Raw genomic sequence first — 21,843 nt, forward strand, 5'->3', positions numbered from 1 at the left:
TTCTCCAGAATATCGTCCAAGTTTTTGCCGAACAGGAATCGGCCATCGCAGGGGAGAGAGCACAATTTGGTCTTGGACTGAAGGTCACCCGGACAGCCTTTAAGCCATAACGCGCGTCTAGCAGCATTTGATAGTGACGCTGCTCTGGCTGTTAATCGCATAGAGTCCGCCGAGGTATCTGCCAGAAAAGCCGCTGCCCCGTGCAAGAGATACATGTCTGATAAGATCTTCTCTCTTGGGACCCTTGACGCCAGCTTCTCTTCTAACTGCTGCAGCCAGATCATGAGGGAGCGTGCCGTGCAGGTGCCCGCTATCGCCGGCTTAAGACCTCCTGCTGTTGCTTCCCATGCGTGCCTCAAATATGAGTCCGCTTTTTTGTCTAGCGGGTCTCTAAGAACCCCTGCGTCTTCCAAGGGCAGGGCCGACCTTTTGGAAGACCTGGACACCGCTGCATCTATTTTTGGGACTTTGTCCCATATTTCCGTATCCTTGTATTCAAAGGGGTATCGCCTCTTAGAAGCGGATGGAAGGGCCCCCGATTTTTCAGGCTTTTTCCACTCCTTCTCAATAAGCGCCTGGATTTTCGCGTTTACTGGGAAGGTTCGTTTTTTCCTCTCCTGAAGCCCCCCAAACATGACGTCCTCTAGGGTTTTGGCCGCCCTTTCTTCCTGTAGGCCCATTGTGGTTCTAATGGCCTTTAGGAGGGCATCTGTATCTTCTACAGGGAAACATGGCTTACCCCCTGTGTCACTATCTGAGGAGTCTGAGGAGGATGATTTTTCCGCCTGAGATGATACTGATGCGGAATCTGAGGGGGAACTAGGGAAATCCTTCCTGCTTTTTTTCCCTTTTTTCAATAAGGACTTAATTGAGCCTTCCATTTCTGACCTGAGGGCAGATATTAGATTGGCTGCGAAACTAGGTGCTTCCTCCGCCATAGTTCGCTGAATGCACGAAGCACAGAGATCTTTTTGCCAGTCTCTTGCTAGGGGAGATTTACATATAGCACAATCCCTATTGTTCTTCTTGCTTCCTGCTTTTCTGGGCCTTTCCTACAGGGTGAAGCATACAATAGAAAAACCCCCTATTAACATACTGCTGACATTCACGAAGATCACTCACCACCCGTAATCAAGGGTACCGGATTTGGAGGCTGCGTCGGAGCACCTGACCCGCGCTCTTTGGACCTTGAGGAGTGCCCCGACCTGCGGCTGGGGCGACTGCTGCTTGAATGGCTTCCATGCTTTCTGCCAGAGGGCTGTGAGGGAGGCAGGGACGCTGAACGTTCCTGCTCGGACTCCATCTTGCACCGCCGATCTACCGCTGTCTTCCCCTTTAAATCTGCATGCCTCCGCCTGGTGAGTGTCTTCCTCCCCTCCCCCCTGGGACCGCCGGCCCAGCGCTTCAGAAAGCTGGCCGGCGTCGCACCCGGCGCCATTACACCGTCGCCTTCTGCTGACGTCAGCCGGCGCACCCAGCATTCCAAGCGCCGCTGACGTCAGCGGCCGGAAGACGCCAGCGTCTCTCCCCTGCCACGGGGATCGAGATGCGGCGTGCGCGAGGGGAGGGCGGCGCGGTGGGGGCTTCCCGGAGCCACCGGGATCCCATCCACGCCCGCACGAACCCGGAGCCCTAGGGACCCCGGGGACTGCGCTTCCAGGACCCGACGGCCGGCGCTACAGGTAAGCTACCTGTTCTTCCCGCGCCGGGACGGGCCTGGGTCTTCTTTCTCTTCGCCCATGACAGGCACCGCCACAGTGGGATTCCTTCCAGGACAGGAACCCAACTGAAGCGGGGGAGAGGTGCCGCCCCTTATGTCTCAGTAGGTTCCTGTCCTGGCGGGGCGGATCCCTCTCTCATGTGGTGCTGTCATGGGTGAAGGGAAAATGTTACTTATTCAGTTTTTTGTGTGCTGTATCTCTGTGACTTAAGGACATAAAAATTCAAAGTTGGAAAATTGCGAAATTTTCAAAATTTTCGCCAAATTTCCGTTTTTTTCACAAATAAACGCAAGTTATTTGAATGAAATTTTACCACTAACATGAAGTACAATATGTCATGAGAAAACAATGTCAGAATCACCGGGATCCATGGAAGCGTTTCAGAGTTATTACCTCATAAAGGGACAGTGGTCAGAAGTGTAAAAATTGGCCTGGTCATTAACGTGCAAACCACCCTTGGGGCTTAAGGGGTTAAAAATGATGGCTTTATTATTAAGGAAAAAAAATCCAAACCTACAGGGCCCAGTGTGAAAATGAATACATTGTGGTGATTGTGTGTGCACAAGAGTTATGCCTGCACGACTGCCGCTGGGAGCTCAACTTAAGTGACAACAGAGATCCGGCTGTCACTGCCAGGAGAGGTGCCCGCATCGTCCCGGGCTGTTTAACCATTTAAATACTGCGGATCAATAGAATGCATGAAGAGGTAGCTGGCTCCCTCTCCCTTCCGATCTGTGACATGATATTGAGGGCCCAATGGTCGTCATGGAAACCTGAGGTTAAAAAATGTTTAAAAAAAAATTATAAAACTATTTACCGTATATACTCGTGTATAAGCCGACCCATGTATAAGCCGACTCCCCTATTTTTGCCACAAAAACTGGGAAAACTTATTGACTCATGTATAAGCCGAGGGTGGTGCTGCACAAGGGTTAAAAGTGGTCCAAGAAGATGCTCCATAGATAAATACCCCCATACAATGCTGCACAAGGGTTAATGGTGGTCCAAAAAGATGCTCCATAGATAAATACCCCCCATAAAATGCTGCACAAGGGTTAATGGTGGCCCAAAAAGATGCTCCATTGATAAACCCCCCATATATTGCTGCACAAGGGTTAATGGTGGCCCAAGAAGATGCTCCATAAATACTCCCCTTATGCTGATGCACAAGGGTTAATGCTGACCCAAGAAGATGCTCCATAAATACCCCCCATATGCTGCTGCACAAGGGTTAATGGTGGCCCAAGAAGATGCTCCATAAATACCCCCCATATATTGCTGCTGCAATTAAAAGAAAAAATGACATACTTAACTCTCGTCGCTGGGGGCCAGGTGCCAGTGTCGCCGCTTGCTCAGGCCCCCAGCACTGGCGATATTTACCAGTCCCCGATCCATCGCTGAGCGCCGCTGTGTTTCCTGATTCTCTGCAGTGACGTTCAGCAGAGGACCCGGAGACAGAGCGGTGCACGGCGGTGGAATGGGGACAGGTGAATATTGCTCTGCCCCCCGTCATACTCACCCCCTCCTGGCGCACGGTCTTCTCTGCAGCCCCTGCTTCTCCCTCGGTCGTCGTCTTCCTGCGTTCAGCGGTCACGTGGTACCGCTAATTAAAGTAATGAATATGCGCATATTCATGACTTTAATGAGCGGTACCACGTAACCTTAAACACAGGTGCAGGAGACCTCTGGAGAAGCAGGGGCTGCAGAGATGTGCCAGGAGGGGGTGAGTATGGTCTCTGACACCCCCGCTCCCCCTCCCCCGCCGATCCTCGGTATATGACTCGTGTATAAGCCGAGAGGGGGACTTTCAGCCTTAAAAATGGGCTGAAAATCTCAGCTTATACGCGACTATATACAGTAAACAAAAATAAATCACAAAATAAAGAACAAAAAGATGAAAAAAAATTATAACAATAAATAAGTAATATGGGAAGTGCAGGGGTTAAGCTACCGGTAAAAGCAGACTATAAGACGCACCACCATTTTATTAAAAACAATGTTTTTCTCATTTTCCTCTCCAAAATTTGGGGTGAGTCTTATGGTTCGATGAGTCTCATAGTCCGCAAAATACAGTAAATGAAGTATCGCTATAATCATACTGGCCTGAATAATGAAGCTGTCTTATCAATTTTAACACACGATGAACAACATTAAACAAAGAACATCAAAAAACATTTGATTCATTCTGCCTCTCAACAATCGAAATAGAAAACTATCAAAAGATGTTATACGCCCAAAAAGGTACTAATAAAAAAAGTCAACTCGACTAGCAAAAAAAAAAAAAATAGCCTTCACATGACTGTATAACTCTCAAAAAAAGGGAAATGTAAAAACTTTGTTTTGTAAAAAAAACAAACTTATTTAGTGTGTTATAGCGAAACAAAAAAAATACATAAATCTGATATCGCTGTAATCGCACCGACCCGAAGAATAAAGTTGGTGTCAATATGATCACTACACCCTTAGGTGTATTAACTGAGAGGTGTAGTTTGTAAAGTGGGGTCACCTATGGGGAAGTTCCGCTGTTCTGGCACATCAGGGTCTATGCCTATGTGACATGGCACCTTCAAGTCATTCCAGCAAAATCTTAACTCCATTATGGCGCTTCTTCTCTTCAACAAAAATCTGTAAGGTACATTTTTTCCTTTTAACCATGTGAAAAATGAAAAATTTGGTGCTAAAAAAAATGTAATTTTTCATTTTTACGGCTCAACGTTATAAAATTTTGTGAAGCACCTGTGTGTTCAAGGTGCTCACCATACCTCTAGATACGTTTCTTGTGTGATGTAGTTCCTAAAGTGGTTTTTTTCCACTGTTTAGGTACATGAGAGGTTCTGCAAATGCGACACGGTGTCCACTATCTTTTCCAGCGAATTTTGCGTTCCAAAAGTCAAATGACGCTCCTTACCGTCCGAGCCCTGAGCCCAAACAGTAGTTTCCCCCAAAATATGGCGTACTCAAGAGAAATTGAATAATACATCGTAAGGTCCATTTTCTTGTGTTTCCTTGTGAAAATTAAAATTTGGGGCTAAAGCAACATTTTTGTTGTGAAAAGTTAAATTTTCATAGTTTCTTTCCACATTGCTTTAATTCCTGTGAAGAACCTAAAGGGTTAATAAACTTTTTTGAATGTGGTTTTGAGCTCTTTGAGGGGGTGCAGTTTTTAACCCTTTCCCGACATTAGACGTACTATCCCGTCCACGGTGCCCGGGCCCCTATGACCGGGGACGGGAAAGTACGTCTAAGCGATCAGAGGTGCCCCCCGTGGGGAGCGCCGCTAATCGCGGCCGGGTGTCAGCTGATTATCACAGCTGACACCCGGCACGTTAACCCCTGGCACACTGCGATCAAACACAATGGCAGTGTACCGGGGATTTACGGAAGCATCGGAAGGGAGGGGGCTCCCTCTGTGCTTCCCTGCGACCCCCACAGCAGCGCGATGTGCAGCGCTGCTGCGGGGGCCTCTTCCCTGCAGGTCCCCGGATCCAATAAGGCGATGGGGACCTTCGGTGCCTGCAGGGAGCTGGCTTCCTCACTGCCTGCAAAGCGCAGGAATGAGGAAGTCTGCTTCAATGCCTGTGACAGATCGCTGATCTGTCACAGCGATCTGTGATGTGCCAGATCAGCGATCTGTCACATGACAGTTATGTCCCCCCTGGGACAGTATAATGAAGTTAAAAAAAAAAAGTGTTAAAATAATTAAAAAAAAAATCGCTAAATTAAAAAAAAAAATTCCCTAATAAATTCATTTTTTGAAAATATAAAACAATAAAAGTACACATATTTAGTATTGCCGCGTCCAAAACGACCCGCCCTATAAAACTGTCCCATTAGTTAACCCTTAAAAAATTAAAATAAAAACAAAGTAAAAAATAATGCTTCATCATCATACCGCTGACCAAAAAGTGCAATAACGCGCGATCAAAAAGATGCATATAAATATCCATGGTACCGCAGAAAATGTCATATTGTCCCGCAAAAAACGAGCCGCCATACAGCATCATCAGCGAAAAAATAAAAAAAGTTATAGCTCGCAGAATAAAGCGATGCAAAAATAATTATTTTTTATATAAAATTATTTTCATTGCATAAAAGCGCCAAAACATAAAAAAAGACAAATGAGGTATCGCTGTAACCGCACTGACTCGAAGAATAAAAGCGCCTTATCAATTTTACCACTCGCGGAACAATGTAAACGCATCCCCCAAAAGAAATTCATGAAATGCTGGTTTTTGTTCATTCTGCGTCCCAAAAATCGGAATAAAAAGCAATCAAAAAATGTTACGTGCCCGAAAATGGTACCAATAAAAACGTCAACTCGTCTCGCAAAAAATAAGACCTCACATGACTCGGTGGGTCAAAATATGGAAAAATTATAGCTCTCAAAACGTGGTGATGCAAAAACTATTTTTACAATAAAAAGCGTCTTTTAGCGTGCGACAGCTGCCAAACACAAAAACCCGCCACAAATAGTAAATAAAACCCCCCTTTATCACCACCTTAGTTAGGGAAAAATAATAAAATTTAAAAAAATGTATTACTTTCCATTTTCACATTAGGGCTAGGGTTAGGGCTGAGATTAGGGTTAGGGGTGTGTTGGGGTTAGGGTTAGAATTGGGGGGTTTCCACTGTTTGGGCACATCAGGTGCTCTCCAAACGCAACACTGCGTCTGATCTCAATTCCAGCCAATTCTGCGTTGAAAAAGTCAAATGGTGCTCCTTCCCTTCCAAGCTCTGCCATGCGCCCAAACAGTTTTACCCCCACATATGGGGTATCAGTCGACTCAGGACAAATTGCAAAACAACTTTTGGGGTCCAATTTCTCCTGTTACCTTTAGGAAAATAAAAAATTGGGGGCAAAAATATCATTTTTGTGGAAAAAAATGTTTTTTTTTATTTTCACGTCCGGGCGTTATAAACTTCTGTGAAGCACTTGGGGATTCAAAGTGCTCACCACACATCTAGATAATTTCCGTGGGGGTCTAGTTTCCAAAATGCGGTCATTTGTGGGGAGTTTCAACAGTTTAGGCACATCAGAGGCTCTCCAAACGCGACATGACACCCGCAGACCATTCCATCAAAGTCTGCATTACAAAACTTCACTACTTCCCTTCCGAGCCCCGACGTGTGCCCATACAGTAGTTTTCTCCCACATATGGGGTATCAGCGTACTCAGGACAAATTGGACAACAACTTTTGTGGTCCAAGTTCTCCTGTTGCCCTTTGGGAAACTAAAAAAATTGGGGACTAAAAGATCAGGTTTGTGGAAAAAATATGATTTTTTTTATTTTCAGCCCGGGCGTTATAAACTTCTGTGAAGCACTGGGGGGTTCAAAGTGCTCACCACACATTTAGATAAGTTCATTGGGGGGTTTAGTTTCCAAAATGGTGTCACTTGTGGGAGGTTTACACTGTTTTGGCACATCAGGGGCTTGGCGTCCAATCCCAATTCCAGCCAAAAAAGTCAAATGGCACTGCTTCCCTTCCGAGCTCTGCCATGCGCCCAAATAGTGGTTTACACCCACATATGGGGTATCAGCGTACTCAGGACACATTGCACAATAACTTTTAGGGTCCTGTTCCCCTTGGGGGAAATAAAAATTGGGGGTGAAAAGATCATTTTTGTGGAAAAAAAAACAGATTACTTACCGGCAATACTCTTTTGTAGAGCCAGGACAGCACCCACTGAGAGAGGGGATCCACCCCAGGTACAGGAAACCTACAGAGAGATAAAAGGGGCGGTCCTCCTCGCTCCCTCAGTTGGATTACAGAGAACAAGAGGAACCGCCACACATGCTTTAGTCAATTTGCTCAGTAAGCGATTCTAATATAATATATATATATATATATATATATATACACATACATATATATATATATATATATATATATATACACACACATACACACACACACACACACACCTATACTGTTTGCTACATTTCACATATTTATATGCAACTTCTATCCTTCACCCACCAGACTGAACCACATGTAGATATATCAAGGGAGGGAAGTGAGCGGGTGCTGTCGTGGCTCTACAAAAGAGTATTGCCGCTAAGTAATCCGTTTTTTTCTCTTCGCCACGACAGCACCCACTGAGAGAGTTTCAGAGATAATCACCTGGGAGGGCCCACCGTATTAAGGACAGATCTACCAAAGGCCAAGTCATCGGAAGAAGACAAATCTAGCCTGTAGTGATTATAAAAGGCACAAGGAGAAGACCAGGTTGCGGCCTTACATATTAGCTCAATTGGGACATCCGTCCTTTCGGCCCAGGTAGATGATATGGCTCTTGCAGAATGTGTCCTCACGCCCTGCGGCGGTCCTTCTCCTTTTTTGCAGAATATGCCAATGCGTTTCTGATCCACACTTCTTGTTACCCTGGAAAGAGACAAAAAGAGCCCTGCTCTGCCTCCAGGGCCTAGAGTTATCTATATAGACTAAGATGGCCCCCCTTTACGTCTAGGCCATGCTATCTTTCCTTCTCTGGTGTTGCCGGGCTATCATAAAAAAGAGGAAAGGTAGATTTTTTGGATCTATGGAATTTAGCAGCCTTTCTAGTGAGGCAGGACGGGTCCGTCTTTGACACTATTCTGCCCTGAAATATTGTCAGGAAGGAGGATCTATTGACAGGGCCTGGAGATCATGCATCCTCCATGCCGATGAAAGAGCTACCAATAAGGCGGCTTTCAATGAAACGCACTTTATTGAGGTCAAGTTTATGGGCCCGAATGGTCCCTGTGTGAAGGCATCTAGGATTAAGCTAAGGTCCCCATGGCGGTCTTTGAAGAATGTGAACCGGGTTTACTTGCTGGCAAGCAGAGAAAGATCGAGCCACCCCTTCGTTGCCCGCACGTTATAATTATACTTGGCCTCCAGAGCCGAAACTTGGAATTTTAGGGTGTTACCTGCAAGTCCGAACTCATGCCCTTCCTGCCGGAACTCTAATATGGCAAGGATAAAGACCATCCCTGGAAAGGTCTGCTGAATGGAAAGTTTAAAGTTTTTCCTGCAAGAGGGTGCCAAATAAGTCATCTGCTTAGCTTCAGTAACTGCCCCTCAAATTACATGCCGTGAGGCGTAGACCTTTGACCTGAGGGTGTAACAGGGTCTTTGTGAGTGCAGGTCCCGATACAGAGGGAGAACCCATGACATGGCTCTCAGCCATGGAACCTACGGCTTTTTGGCCCCACCGGTTATTAAGATGACTCTCGCTCCTTATTACCTCATCATCCTGGTAACAGCTGGCGACCATAACATCGGAGGGTCTGGTGAACCGTCCAAGGGTTTAGAAGGGCGTCGAGTACATCCGCAGTGTCTTGCCCTGTACAGTGGAGCGAACCTTTCGACCCGTCTATTGTAGCGAACAGATCTATCTCCGGCATGCCCCATATAGACGCTATCATCCTGAAGATGCCCCGGCTGAGCACCCATTCCTCTTGATGCTGGGTAGGGTGGCTGAGGAGGTGTGCTCCGGAATTGTCCACTCCTCTGACATGGAGAGCAACCAGGAACGGGCTCTGAAGATGTTTATTATCCTGACAAAAATGGGTCAATAGGAACAACAGGTTTGTTTTGGCTCTCTGCAGGATTCTCTCTGCGATAGATATCAGAATTCTTGACCGTATTCCTCATACTATGAAGGTACCATATCATACCATGAAGCATCCTGAAGTGATATGAGGCCCTATGAAGTACCATGAAGCACTAAGTACCATGAGGTACCATGAAGCACCATGAAGTACCAAGAAGCACCAAGAAGCACCATGAAGTACCATGAAGCACTATGAAGTACTATGAAGCACTATGAAGTACCATGAAGCACTATGAAGTACCATGAAGTACTATGAAGTACCATGATGCAATATGAAGCACTATGAAGTACTGTGAAGGTACTATAAAGTACCATGAAGTAATATGAAGTACTATGATGCAATCTGAAGTACTATGGAGCAATACTAAGTATGACGTAGTACTATGAAGTACCATGAAGCAATATGTATTATGAAACAAAAAATATGCATGATGCAGCACTATTCAGTACTATTATGCCATCTGAAGTACTATGATGCAATACTAAATATGATGAAGTAATGAAGCAATATGAAGTACTATGACTTACTATGATGCAACAAGAAGCACAATGAAGTCCTATGACATACGATGGCGTACTAAAACATATCATGAAGTACTATGGAGTACCATGGCGAACCGTGCAGCAATATTATGCGCTATGACATACTATGATGTACTATGGCACAACAAGAAGTACCACAAGGTACTATGACATACAATGATGTACAATGACCTCTCATGAAGTACCATGAAGCAATCTGATGAGCTATGGCACACTATGATGCAACCAGAATTACAATGAAGTACTATAACATATCATGAAGTACCACAAAGCAAATATGACGTACCATGAATTATATCATTGGCTGCATGTGCATCACTATTTGCGCTTTTTCTCCCATTTTTTTTTTTATTCATTTTTGGCGCATGTTTGCACCGGGCCTTGGTATTTGGTAATTTATACAGTGGTGTCCACCTTTCACTGCATATCTTTCGTACTATGAAGCACCATGAAGTACCCTGAAGTACTAAGAAACACCATGAAGTATTCTATGATGCAGTACGATTCATAGAGGTGCTATGACGTAATACGATACAACCAGACTATTATACCATATGATATACATAGGCCCCATGGGGTACACATAGACTTATGGCCCCGCTTGAAGGTGCTAAACAAGAGACCAGGCCCACAGTTACACTCAATGGGGCACCTCTCAGAGTTCCAGATAACCTCCACTCTGAATAGTACATCTCAATTGTCAGAGTGACCTCACCCGAAGGAGCCAATTAACGAGCTGCAGCTGGCAATCTTCACGGAGACAATGCGCTGCTGAAGTCCCCCATAAGGCTCTCAGCACATGAAATTGTGTATGCCTCTAGGACTGCTACCAGTATGCTGCTGTTTACCAGGATCTATGACTGGTATTTCATTCTGGTACTTGCCTGGCTTCCAGCTACTTAGCTGCTGCCGTCTAACGAGAGCAGTCACACTCGGACTGGAATGGCTGCCGACCCTCGGAGAGCAGGAGGAAGAGTGAGTGAACTCCTGCACACTGCTTCACTGACCCCTGCCGGGTGCTGTAGCCCCCAATTGCAAGCCGAGGGTCTAGCTATACTGAGCTTCCCCTCCAGTGAGCAGGGTGAGGTTAGTGCACTTTTTTTTTTTTTTTTTCCCCACACATCAACCAGACTAGGGATCTTCAGCTGGTCTCCCACTCTGGTAATTACCCGGCCTTCATCTGCTCAGCAGCCACCTAAAGAGAGCAGCCCCGCATCTCCTTGATGATTAACACATGGTACCGGCTGTGGAAACTCAGCCTAAGATGTGGTCTGCTTCACCGTGTACCACCTCTTTCCGTGGAACCATTCTGTCTAGAGCGTCCACTCTTCCTGCTGCTCTATGGTAGCACCTCCACCACTTCATGTGGGTGTACCTTGCACCGACATACGAGGCGTTCTGAGATGAGGTTCGCTTTCCCGTCTACCACTGTTATCCGTGGCATACAAGGCCTTCAACTGCAGACCCTCTGCGCAAACGCGCACCTGTTACATTCCAGCCATATCGTGCTGCATCCGTGAGCGAGGATGGCCTCACCTGGCCCCTGCCTCATGCTGTCATTATCCACCGAGGGGGGAGTCAATCTGCCTCGGCTCTCCTCTGAGACTCAGGCCCACCATGCCAAGTCCCTGGCTGCTGGCCTTCTGCGCCTCTCATACGCGCCAGGACGGCCTCTCCTGGTCTACGCTGATGGACCGGAGCCAGTTCTACTCCAGCCATATGCTGCATCAACCATGCCAAGCCCTCGGCTGCTGGCCTTCTGCATCGTGCTGCGCCTCTCATACGTGCCAGGTCAGCCTCTCCCGGTCTACGCTGTCGGACCGGAGCCAGTTCTACTCCAGCCATATGCTGCATCACTATGCCAAGCCCCCGGCTGCTGGCCTTCTGCACCGTGCTGCGCCTCTCATACGCGCCAGGTCGGCCTCTTCCGGTCTACGCTGTCGGACCGGAGCCAGTTCTACTCCAGCCATATGCTGCATCAACCATGTCAAACCCTCGGCTGCTGGCCTTCTGCACCGTGCTGCACCTCTCATACGCGCCAGGTCGGCCTCTCCCGGTCTACGCTGTCGGACCGGAGCCAGTTCTACTCCAGCCATATGCTGCATCAACCATGCCAAGCCCCCGGCTGCTGGCCTTCTGCGCCGCCTCTCCTCGCCGGGAGTCAGGTATGGAATCAGCGTTCAGCATCTTACCGCATTCCGCATCATACCTGGGGATGTCGGTAGCCTTGACGCTGAGTCGTGCTCTTACCCTGAGCCAGGACGCTCTGGTCCGTAATGCTGCGTCCCCCAAGGGGAGTCTCCATAGGTGCCGGCTCCTGCCGCTCTATGCATCGTACGTGAGCCAGTCACATCATTACCAGGCCTCACGCTGCATTACCAGCTGAGCGGGGAGTTGAATATCAGATCTCCCCCGAACGCTGCTTCCAGCTCTGGGGCCCCTGTAGCTCATATGCTGTACAGGCGGCAACCAGGCCAGGTATCCTCTTGCGAGCTTCTCTCTCTCTATGGGTTCCTTCTAGGAACAGGAAACCAACTGAGGGAGCGAGGGGGACCGCCCCTTTTATCTCTCTGTAGGTTTCCTGTTCCTAGGGGCGGATCCCCTCAGTGGGTGCTGTCGTGGCGAAGAGAAAATTATGATTTTTTTAATTGTACGGCTGTACGTTATAAACTTCTGTGAAGCCCTTGTGGGTTCAAAGTTCTCATCACATCTCTAGATAAGTTCCTTGGGGGGTCTAGTTTCTAAAATTGGGTCACTTGTGGGGGGTTTCCACTGTTTAGGTACATCAGGGGATCTCCAAACGTGACATGGCGTCCGATCTGAATTCTAGCCAAATTTGCATTGAAAAAGTCAAATGGCGCTCCTTCCCTTCTGTGCTCTGCTATGCGCCGAAACAGTGGTTCCCCCCCCACATATCAGGTATCAGCGTACTCAGGAAAAATTGCACAATAACTTTTGCAGTCCAATTTCTCCTGTTACCCTTGGTAAAATAAAAAAAAAATTGGACCTGAAGTAATTTTTTTGTGAAAAAAGTTAATATGTTCATTTTTTTTTTAACATTCAAAAAATTCCTGTGAAGCACCTGAAGGGTTAATAAACTTCTTGAATGTGGTTTTGAGTACCTTGAGGGGTGCAATTTTCAATTTTTAGAATGGTGTCACTTTTGGGTATTTTCTATCATATAGACCCCTCAAAGTGACTTCAAATGTGATGTGGTCCGTAAAAATAAAATGGTGTTGCAAAAATGAGAAATTGCTGGTCAACTTTTAACCCTTATAACTTCCTAACAAAAAAAAATTTTGGTTCCAAAATTGTGCTGATGTAAAGTAAACATATGTGAAATGTTACTTATTAAGTTTTGTGTGTGACATATCACTGTGATTTAAGGGCATAAAAATTCAAAGTTGGAAAATTGCAAAATTTTAAAAATTTTCTCCAAATTTCCGTTTTTTTCACAAATAAACGCAAGTTGTATGAATGAAATTTTACCACTAACATGAAGTACAATATGTCACGAGAAAACAATGTCAGAATCAGTGGGATCCATGGAAGCGTTTCAGAGTTATTACCTCATAAAGGGACAGTGGTCAGAATTGTAAAAATTGGCCCAGTCATTAACGTGCAAACCACCCTTGGGGGTGAAGGGGTTAATGTCACTTTTGAGTATTTTGTCACATAACCCCCATCAAAGTCACTTCAAATGTGATGTGGTCTGTGGTGTAGTGACCACTGTGTCCGCTAGGGGGCGCTGTGTGGATGTCCCAGGACCAGAGTATAAGCATTTCCAGTGTCCTGATAGGTGTAGGATACTGAATGACCGTTATGTATCCCAAGGTGGGTGGCCTTGAGATGGAGACGTGTGTGTGGATCAGCAGTGATACTGCTGAGGTGCTGTTTCAATGTGTCAGGGATCAGTTACCTACAAGTCCACCCAGGTGTGTGGTTAAGAACGCTATTGTAAAATGTGTATGGTTCAAGGACCTATGATGAGGTCATAGCCATGTGACCCGGTGGGCGTGGCTACGGACCATATAAGGTGGCCAGGGTAGGTCACATGAGATGAATGCTTGGACCCGGTTGTTCCGTTGTGGAAGGTCCCACTGGGAGATGGGGCTTCTTGCCCGACAGCAAGTGAACGCTGTGTTTAATGGCTGCACGTGCCTAATAGTTCCCTGGAGGGAATGAATGTCTGCAGTATGGAGAAGCAGCCATGAGGTAAACTCTGAGAGGGGATATAACTGTGAGGCTAAGGCCTGTTTCACACATCCATTTGTCACCATCAGTCAAGATCCGCCGATTTGCAAAAAAGCGGATCCGCCATTTTTGTTGGCGGATCCGTCTTTTTCCTCATAGACTTGCATTATCGGCGGACCTTGATGGATGGTCATCCGTTCGATCCGCTATTGTACGGATCCGCCAAGATTTTTCCGTCCGCTAAGCGGACGGGACGGAGCATATAACGTTTTTTTAATGCGCGGATCCGCATTTTGTGCTTGTCCGGGTGATTTAACCCTATATCCCGGCTGCGAATCTCTCCTCACCCGACTTCCTTGATCTTCTCCGCCTCCTCCATTTCGCCCCCATCTCGGGCCATCGCGCGAACTCGGCCCCCATCTCGGGCCATCGCGCGAAATCGGCCCCCATCTCGGGCCATCGCGCAAAATCGTCCCCCATCTCGGGCCATCGCGCGAACTCGGCCCCCATCTCGGGCCATCGCGCGAACTCGGCCCCCATCTCGGGCCATCGCACGAACTCGGCCCCCATCTCGGGATAGTCCCACTTACTCCCGGATCATCTCCACATCTCGCCCTCATATCTTCTCCCGGAATTTACCACCTCACGGTTTCTATCCTGCGGTTCCTTTAAGAATCCTACATCGGCGGATCCCATCGGTCCGCCCGTCCGCTGCCTCACGTTCCTGGATCGGCGTTCACAGATCCGTAATCCGCCTTTTTGGCGGGTGCCGACTGACAGAACAAACGTTTGTGTGAAACAGGCCTTAGAGAGCCTGCGTATGGCATAACCTGTGTGACCACAGGGATAACAGAGGGAAGCTCTGTCATGGACGCTATGCTGTTAATATGAACTTTATGTTGCTGGTCATGGTTTATGATGCCTAAATAAACCGCATGGACTGTGATTGTTTTTATGGAAAACCTGTGCCGGATGTGATTTATTGGCTGCCAAGCGAGTATCCCCTACCCGAATGACAGCGCTACCTTACAGGTCTCTAAAAAAATTAGTTTTGTACATTTTGTTGTAGAAATTGCTGCTTATCTTTTAATCCTTCTAACTTCCTAACAAAAAAAAATATGTTCCAAAAATGATGCTGATGTAAAGTAGACATGTGTGAAATGTTATTAACTATTTTGTGTGGTATAACTACATTTGGTTTAAAGACATAAAAATTCAAAGTTTGAAAATTGTGAAATATGCAAATTTTCAATATTATTTTCTAAAAGAACGCAAATCATATCAACCTAAATTAATGACAATCATCGATCATGAAGTATAATGTGTTACGAAAAAACTACCTCAGAATCACTGGGATATGCTGAGGAGTTCAAGAGTTACTACCAAATAAAGTGACACTGGTCAGAACTGTACAATGGAATAGGCAGGTGAAAACAAGCTCAAGGCTGAAGGTGTCAAAGGGGACCTGTCATCACAATTTAGTATATTAAAGTAAAGGTATGGGCATAAGGGCGCTGTTATACTAATTTGCTAGATACTTGCAAGGAAGAAATCTGTATGTTAGAAGTTTTGGTGCAATGTCCTATTTGTGCACAGGGGTGGGACTGTGGGTTGGGGTTTTGGCTCTGCCTAGGCCCCTCTGCGCTTGTACGAGCCTTTTTTAAAATTTGCACTAGTGCCGTCCTTGCCATGGGTGACAGTTGCGCACATTCATTTCATGGTGGTCTTCATGCTGAAGTCCATAGCATGTCAATCTCTGCATGTGCCATCACAGGCGCCATTTTGCTGAATACCACTAGGAGATGAATGTGCGCAGTTGCAGCCTGTGGCAAGGGCAGCGCTAGCGCAAACTTTAAAAAAAGGAGGCTGGTACAAACACAAAGGGGCTGCGGTCTAACAGCCCCATTATGGCCATATCTTTATTTAACATGCTAATTCAGGCTCTCTTTAAAAACTGCAATTCATCTGTAAAAATCGGATGCTACATGGTTGATCCATTTTGGATCTCGTTTTTTGGCTCACTAATTAACTTGAATACGCGTGTCACCCAAAATACAGAAGAGACTAGTGCATGCCGTGATATTTTTTTGTGGCTAGTCAGTCAATGTGAATAAACGGTCATTTGAGCAGCCTGATTGAATAACATTGTTCCTCGGACTGAGAATATGGTGGTGTGAATTTACCAGTACCAACACACGAGTATGATAACTAAAATGTAAGGTGCCTAAACACCTGTGATTTTAAAAGCTCAGCCAGCCAACATGTCTTAACTGGTAACGAAGGTAACGGTTTAGGTGATTATGATAAAACATTTTTCATAAGAACGGCTGCTGGAGTTAATCTGTCATGTGGATATCTTAGCCATGTAATGAATGCTCTTCATGAGAAACTAGGGCACATATGTTGTGTAACTGTGCATGTGATTCCACAGTGATGCAGTCAGTGCTTACCATAGTACGTCAGATACTCTGCTGTGTGCAAAAACGTGAGGGAGATCACCACATTAAAAATCCAGTTAACCCCAGAGGAACATGCATTTCCTGTGCTTCTTGCCCACAATGGGTAGATTTCAGAATTGACCGTCCATGGCATTGGTCCCATACCTAAAAATAACACAGCATTTAGTAGAAGGGGATTAATAGCAACATACAGGGAACAAGAGGTTTATTAGACCTGTAAATTGTACACTTGGTGAACAGTGCAGTGTCTTGTATGGTGCTGGAGAAGATGGACACTTCATGTTAGAAAATGTAAACATCATGGCCATTTAACTCCACGTTGTTCAGCTTAAAAAGGCAACATAACAAAAATATGCATTAAATACATTTTGTGAAATTTTTATAATTTGGAAAACCATATATGTGTCACATGGTATATTGGTTTCAGAAAAAAAATCCCATAAATCTCTACATTCTACACATTTGATGAGACAAATGGAGGGCTGTGTTTTAATATTTTTTGGGACTAATCAAGAAGCTATTTAGTCTTGCATATGTAAGATTATATTATATATGAGGGGGCCATGAAAAGCCCTTCCACATATTCTTTTCTATTTTCTCTACACAGCCCCAATTGGACACAACTATCAGCAGATTTGCCTTTCAACACTATGTCTATGTTGTCGACACCTCCAACCCCTCATACTGTACACTTTAGATAACCATCATTCAGGCAACTGCTCTGACTCTCCCATACACACGTGTGTTCAGCTGGCTCAGCGCTCCTATATTCACTGTGAGAGGGATGCTGTCAGACATTCCCAGTGGCTGATTATCTCTCAGAGACCAAAAGGATCGACAGTCCAGAATAGGACATGCCAAAGTGTTGTGTTCCCTGATATGTTTGGGGATAGTCGGGAGGTTACCATACACAGTAGACTATTGGTCAAACCTGTCAAAGTGGGCAGGTTTGCCTTACATACATTAGTCTTGTATGTGTGGGGGCCTTAAGTCTTGCACTACTGCAAACTACCAATCACTAGCTACAAACTACCAATCACTAACTACTAACTACCAATCACTAAAAATGGATCTTTAAATGGTTCCACCATCTACTAACTTACCTAAGCCTGATACTTCAATTTTAGTGTGTAGTAGCATCATAACTCTTGGGCAGCACACCAGCTGTCTTGGGTTTATGGGTGACTCAAATTTTCCTGCTAACTCCAAGGTTAACGGCTGGCATTCAAGCAAACAGACTATTTAGAATGGTATATTATTTAAACTAGACTGTTTACAGGTGTCCATTTTATCTACAGTAGTGTTGCAGATTACCATTGAGTGGAGGTGCCCAATTTATTTTTACTCATGATTAAAAAATGATAATTTTACTAAAAATAAATATACGTTTTTAAGAAGCACCACTAGAAGCATAATCACTTGCAGGGACTCCTATAAGTGATCCATCATCTGCGGGAGTTTACTTTTTATTGAAAGGATTTGGTGTTTCGCTGCACAGATCTCCTCCACTAGCACAATTTGCATGATATAAGGTGGTATATTTATTATTATACGGTTGAAACCAGAAGTTTAAATACACTATATAGAAAGTAAGTAATAAAAAGGCCTTAAAACATTCTCTCATTCTGGCATTTGGCAAATATTAATAATTATGGTAATCCTAATTGACCCAATACAGGAAAGGTTTATTCTGATTTCAGGTCAGATATTGAGAAAAACATGCATATGGGTCTTTCTATATAGTGTATGTAAACATCTGGCTTCAACTTTGCATGCAAAGAAGTTATATGTGACTTTTTTTCCTATTTTTTTTTTCTGCTCTTCCACATTTTTAACAAAAGGTGCTTTGTATTCCCAGCAGGAAGCATACAATATATTCCAAAAAATCCACCTAAACCCACTAATCTTTTAAAATGAAAAAGTCAAATGGTTTTATTAACATGGCTTTAGATGAGCTCTGCGCTATTTCACCAAATAGGAAAGCAATTTCCTATAATAATTTCATTAACAAAAAATATGCTCCGTTTCAGGAAAAGCAAATTAGGATTTTTGGAGCATAGCACTATATTAGGAAACTGATAGTTACCAGTATGTAACATTTACAGAATCCTCATTGTTTATTGGTAGAATCTATGGGAAAATTATGACTCTGTCAAGATCTCTTACCTGGTGCGAAGAAAGACAAGTACAATATTAATCCAAGGAGCACAGTCCATGAATATGATGTCGGACAGTAATTATAAGCCCAATATGATCCAGATTTTGATTTGGTTTCATTTGTACATCTGAAACAAAATGGGTAAGGTTAAAATTGATTTCAAGCTTTATTTTTCTTCTGAGAGCTAATAATAATAATGATCTTTATTTTATATAGCGCTAACATATTCCACAGCGCTTTACATACATCATCATCTCTGTCCCTATGGGGCTCACAATCTAAAGTTCCTATCAGTATGTCTTTGGAATGTGGGAGGAAACCGGAGAACCCGGAGGAAACCCACACAAACACAGGGAGAACATACAAACTCCTTGCAGATGTTATGGGATTCGAACCCAGGACTCCAGCGCTGCATGGCTGCAGTGCTATCCACTAAGCCACCGTGCTGCCCTGATAGTTACATATGGTCTCATATAAAATATCCTCAAATTCCACTGAAGACTAACATAAAATGTATATAGTGATGCCATGTAATAACAACATGTTTCCACTGAATCCCAGGGAAGCCACCTCCTGTTATACTTTTCATATGGCAACCTTACCTTGGTGACACTGTACATGGTACTTTATTGTACAGCGGAACTGCTACCTCATACGTTCTTTGGTTATGCATTATCTTTATATGTGCATTGCACTTTTTTATTGAATACTATTTGTCATCACTTCAAGGGAAGTGTCTATTCAGATATTCATTATATTTCCATGATTCTATTGGTTATCATGCCAGTCATATGGGTTGCACCCTAGGGCCAGTTTTTGGTCTAGGAAACCGGTTCTGGTGCAGTGGTGTAGATCTAAAGGTTTTTGTTTTCTGTAGTTTTTTTGGTTTAACCCCTTAATGACCAGGCCATTTTTTTGCAATTCTGACCAGTGTCCCTTTATGAGGTAATAACTCAGGAACGCTTCAACGGATCCTAGCGATTCTGTGTTTGTTTTTTCCTGACATATTGAGCTTCATGTTAGTGGTAAATTTAGGTCGATAATGTTTGCGTTTATTTGTGAAAAAAAATCAGAAATTTGGCGAAATTTAGAAAATTTTGCAATTTTCAAATTTTTTATTTTTTTTCTGTTAAACCAGAGAGTTATGTGACACAAAATAGTTACTAAATAACATTTCCCACATGTCTACTTTACATCAGCACAATTTTGGAAACAAAATATTTTTTTGTTAGGAAGTTATAAGGGTTAAAAGTTGACCAGCGATTTCTCATTTTTACAATAAAATTTACAAAACCATTTTTTTTTAGGGACCACCTCACATTTGAAGTCACTTTGAGGGGTCTATATGGCAGAAAATACCCAAAAGTGACACCATTCTAAAAACTGCACCCTTCAAGCTACTCAAAACTACATTCAAGAAGATTATTAACCCTTCAGGTGTTTCACAGGAACTAAAGCAACTTGGAAAGAAAAAATGGACATTTTAATTTTTCCAACAAAAATTTTCTTTTAGCATCAATTTTTTCATTTTCACATGGGCAAAAGGATAAAATGGATCCTAAAAATTGTTGGGCTATTACTCCTGAGTACAGCGATACCTCATATGTGGTCATAAACCACTGTTTGGGCGCACGGCAGGGCTCAGAAGGGAAGGGGCACCATTTGACTTTTTGAATGGAAAATATGCTGGAATATTTAGCGGTTGCCATGTCGTGTTTGGAGAGGTCCTGTGTGCCTAAACATTGGAGCTCCCCCACAAGTGACCCCATTTTGGAAACTAGACCCCCCAAGGAACTTATCTAGATGCATAGTGATCACTTTGAACCCCCAGGTACTTCACAAATTGATCTGTAAAAAAAAAAAAAAGTTTTTTTTCACAAAAATTTTCTTTTAGCCTCAGTTTTTTCATTTTCACATGGGTAACAGGATAAAATGGATCCTAAAATTTGTTAAAAAATTTCTCCTGAGTATACCGATACCTCATATGTGGTTATAAACCACTGTTTGAGTGCACGGCAGGGTCCGGAAGGGAAGGAGCACCATTTGACTTTTTGAATGGAAAATTAGCTCCAATCGTTATCGGACACCATATCGCGTTTGGAGAGCCCCTGTGTACCTAAACATTGGAGCTCCCCCACAAGTGACCCCATTTTGGAAACTAGACCCCCTAAGGAAGTTATCTAGATGTGTAGTGAGCACTTTGAACCCCCAAGTGCTTCACAAAAGTTTATAACACAGAGCAGTGAAAATAAAAAATATTTTTTTTTCTTCAAAAATGATTTTTAGCACACTATTTTTAATTTTCCCAAGGGTAACAGGAGAAATTGGACCACAAAAGTTGTTGTCCAGTTTGTCCTGAGAAAGCTGGTACCCCATATGTGGGGGGAACCACTGTTTGGGTACATGGCAGGGCTCAGAAGGGAAGGAGCGCCATTTGACTTTTTGAAATGCAAATTACTTCTAATCGTTAGGGGACACCATATCGTGTTTGGAGAGTCCCTGTGTGCCTAAACATTGGAGCTCCCCCACAAATGACTCCATTTTGGAAACTAGACCCCCTAAGGAACTTATCTAGATGCATGGGGAGCACTTTGAACCCCAAGTGCTTCACAAAAGTTTATAACGCAGAGCCATGAAAATAAAAAATATTTTTTTCCTCAAAAAATTATTTTTTAGTGCACAATTTTTTATTTTCACAAGGGTACGAGGATAAATTAGACCCCAAAAGTTGTTTTCCAGTTTGTCCTGAGTAGGCTGGTACCCCATATGTGGGGGGGAACCACTGTTTGGGCACATGTCGGGGCTCGGAAGGGAAGTAGTGACATTATGAAATGCTGACTTTGATGGAATGGTCTGCGGGCATCATGTAACATTTGCAGAGCCCCTGATGTACCTAAACTGTGGAACACCCCCACAAGTGACCCCATTTTGGAGACTAGACCCCCCAAGGAACTTATCTAGATGTGTGGTGAGCACCTTGAACCCCCAAGCGCATCACAGAAGTTTATAACGCAGAGCCGTGAAAATAAAAAATAATTTTTTTTCCTCCAAAAAAAGATTTTCAGCCAGCAATTTTTTATTTTCACAGGGGTAGCAGGATATATTGGACCCCAAACGTTGTTGTACAGTTTGTCCTGAGTACGCTGGTGCAACATATTTGGGGGGAACCAT

The 21,843-nt window shown here is 44.3% G+C and overlaps 1 protein-coding gene across 1 annotated transcript in view; it reads right to left on the minus strand.

Annotated features, from left to right (window-relative positions):
* Nucleotides 1-21,843, minus strand: part of SLC2A13 (solute carrier family 2 member 13) — a 401,421-nt gene that overhangs the window by 49,651 nt on the left and 329,927 nt on the right. The window contains exons 8-9 of the mRNA XM_073573541.1: nucleotides 18,681-18,799; nucleotides 16,506-16,658 (exon numbers count right to left, since the gene is read on the minus strand). Of these exons, the coding sequence (XP_073429642.1) occupies nucleotides 16,506-16,658; nucleotides 18,681-18,799 (272 nt within the window). The remainder of the gene's footprint in view (nucleotides 1-16,505; nucleotides 16,659-18,680; nucleotides 18,800-21,843) is intronic.

This window comes from Dendrobates tinctorius, unplaced genomic scaffold (assembly GCF_039654945.1).
Source record: "Dendrobates tinctorius isolate UK_male_01 unplaced genomic scaffold, ASM3965494v1 ptg000035l, whole genome shotgun sequence".
In the NCBI taxonomy this organism is placed as follows: domain Eukaryota; kingdom Metazoa; phylum Chordata; class Amphibia; order Anura; family Dendrobatidae; genus Dendrobates; species Dendrobates tinctorius.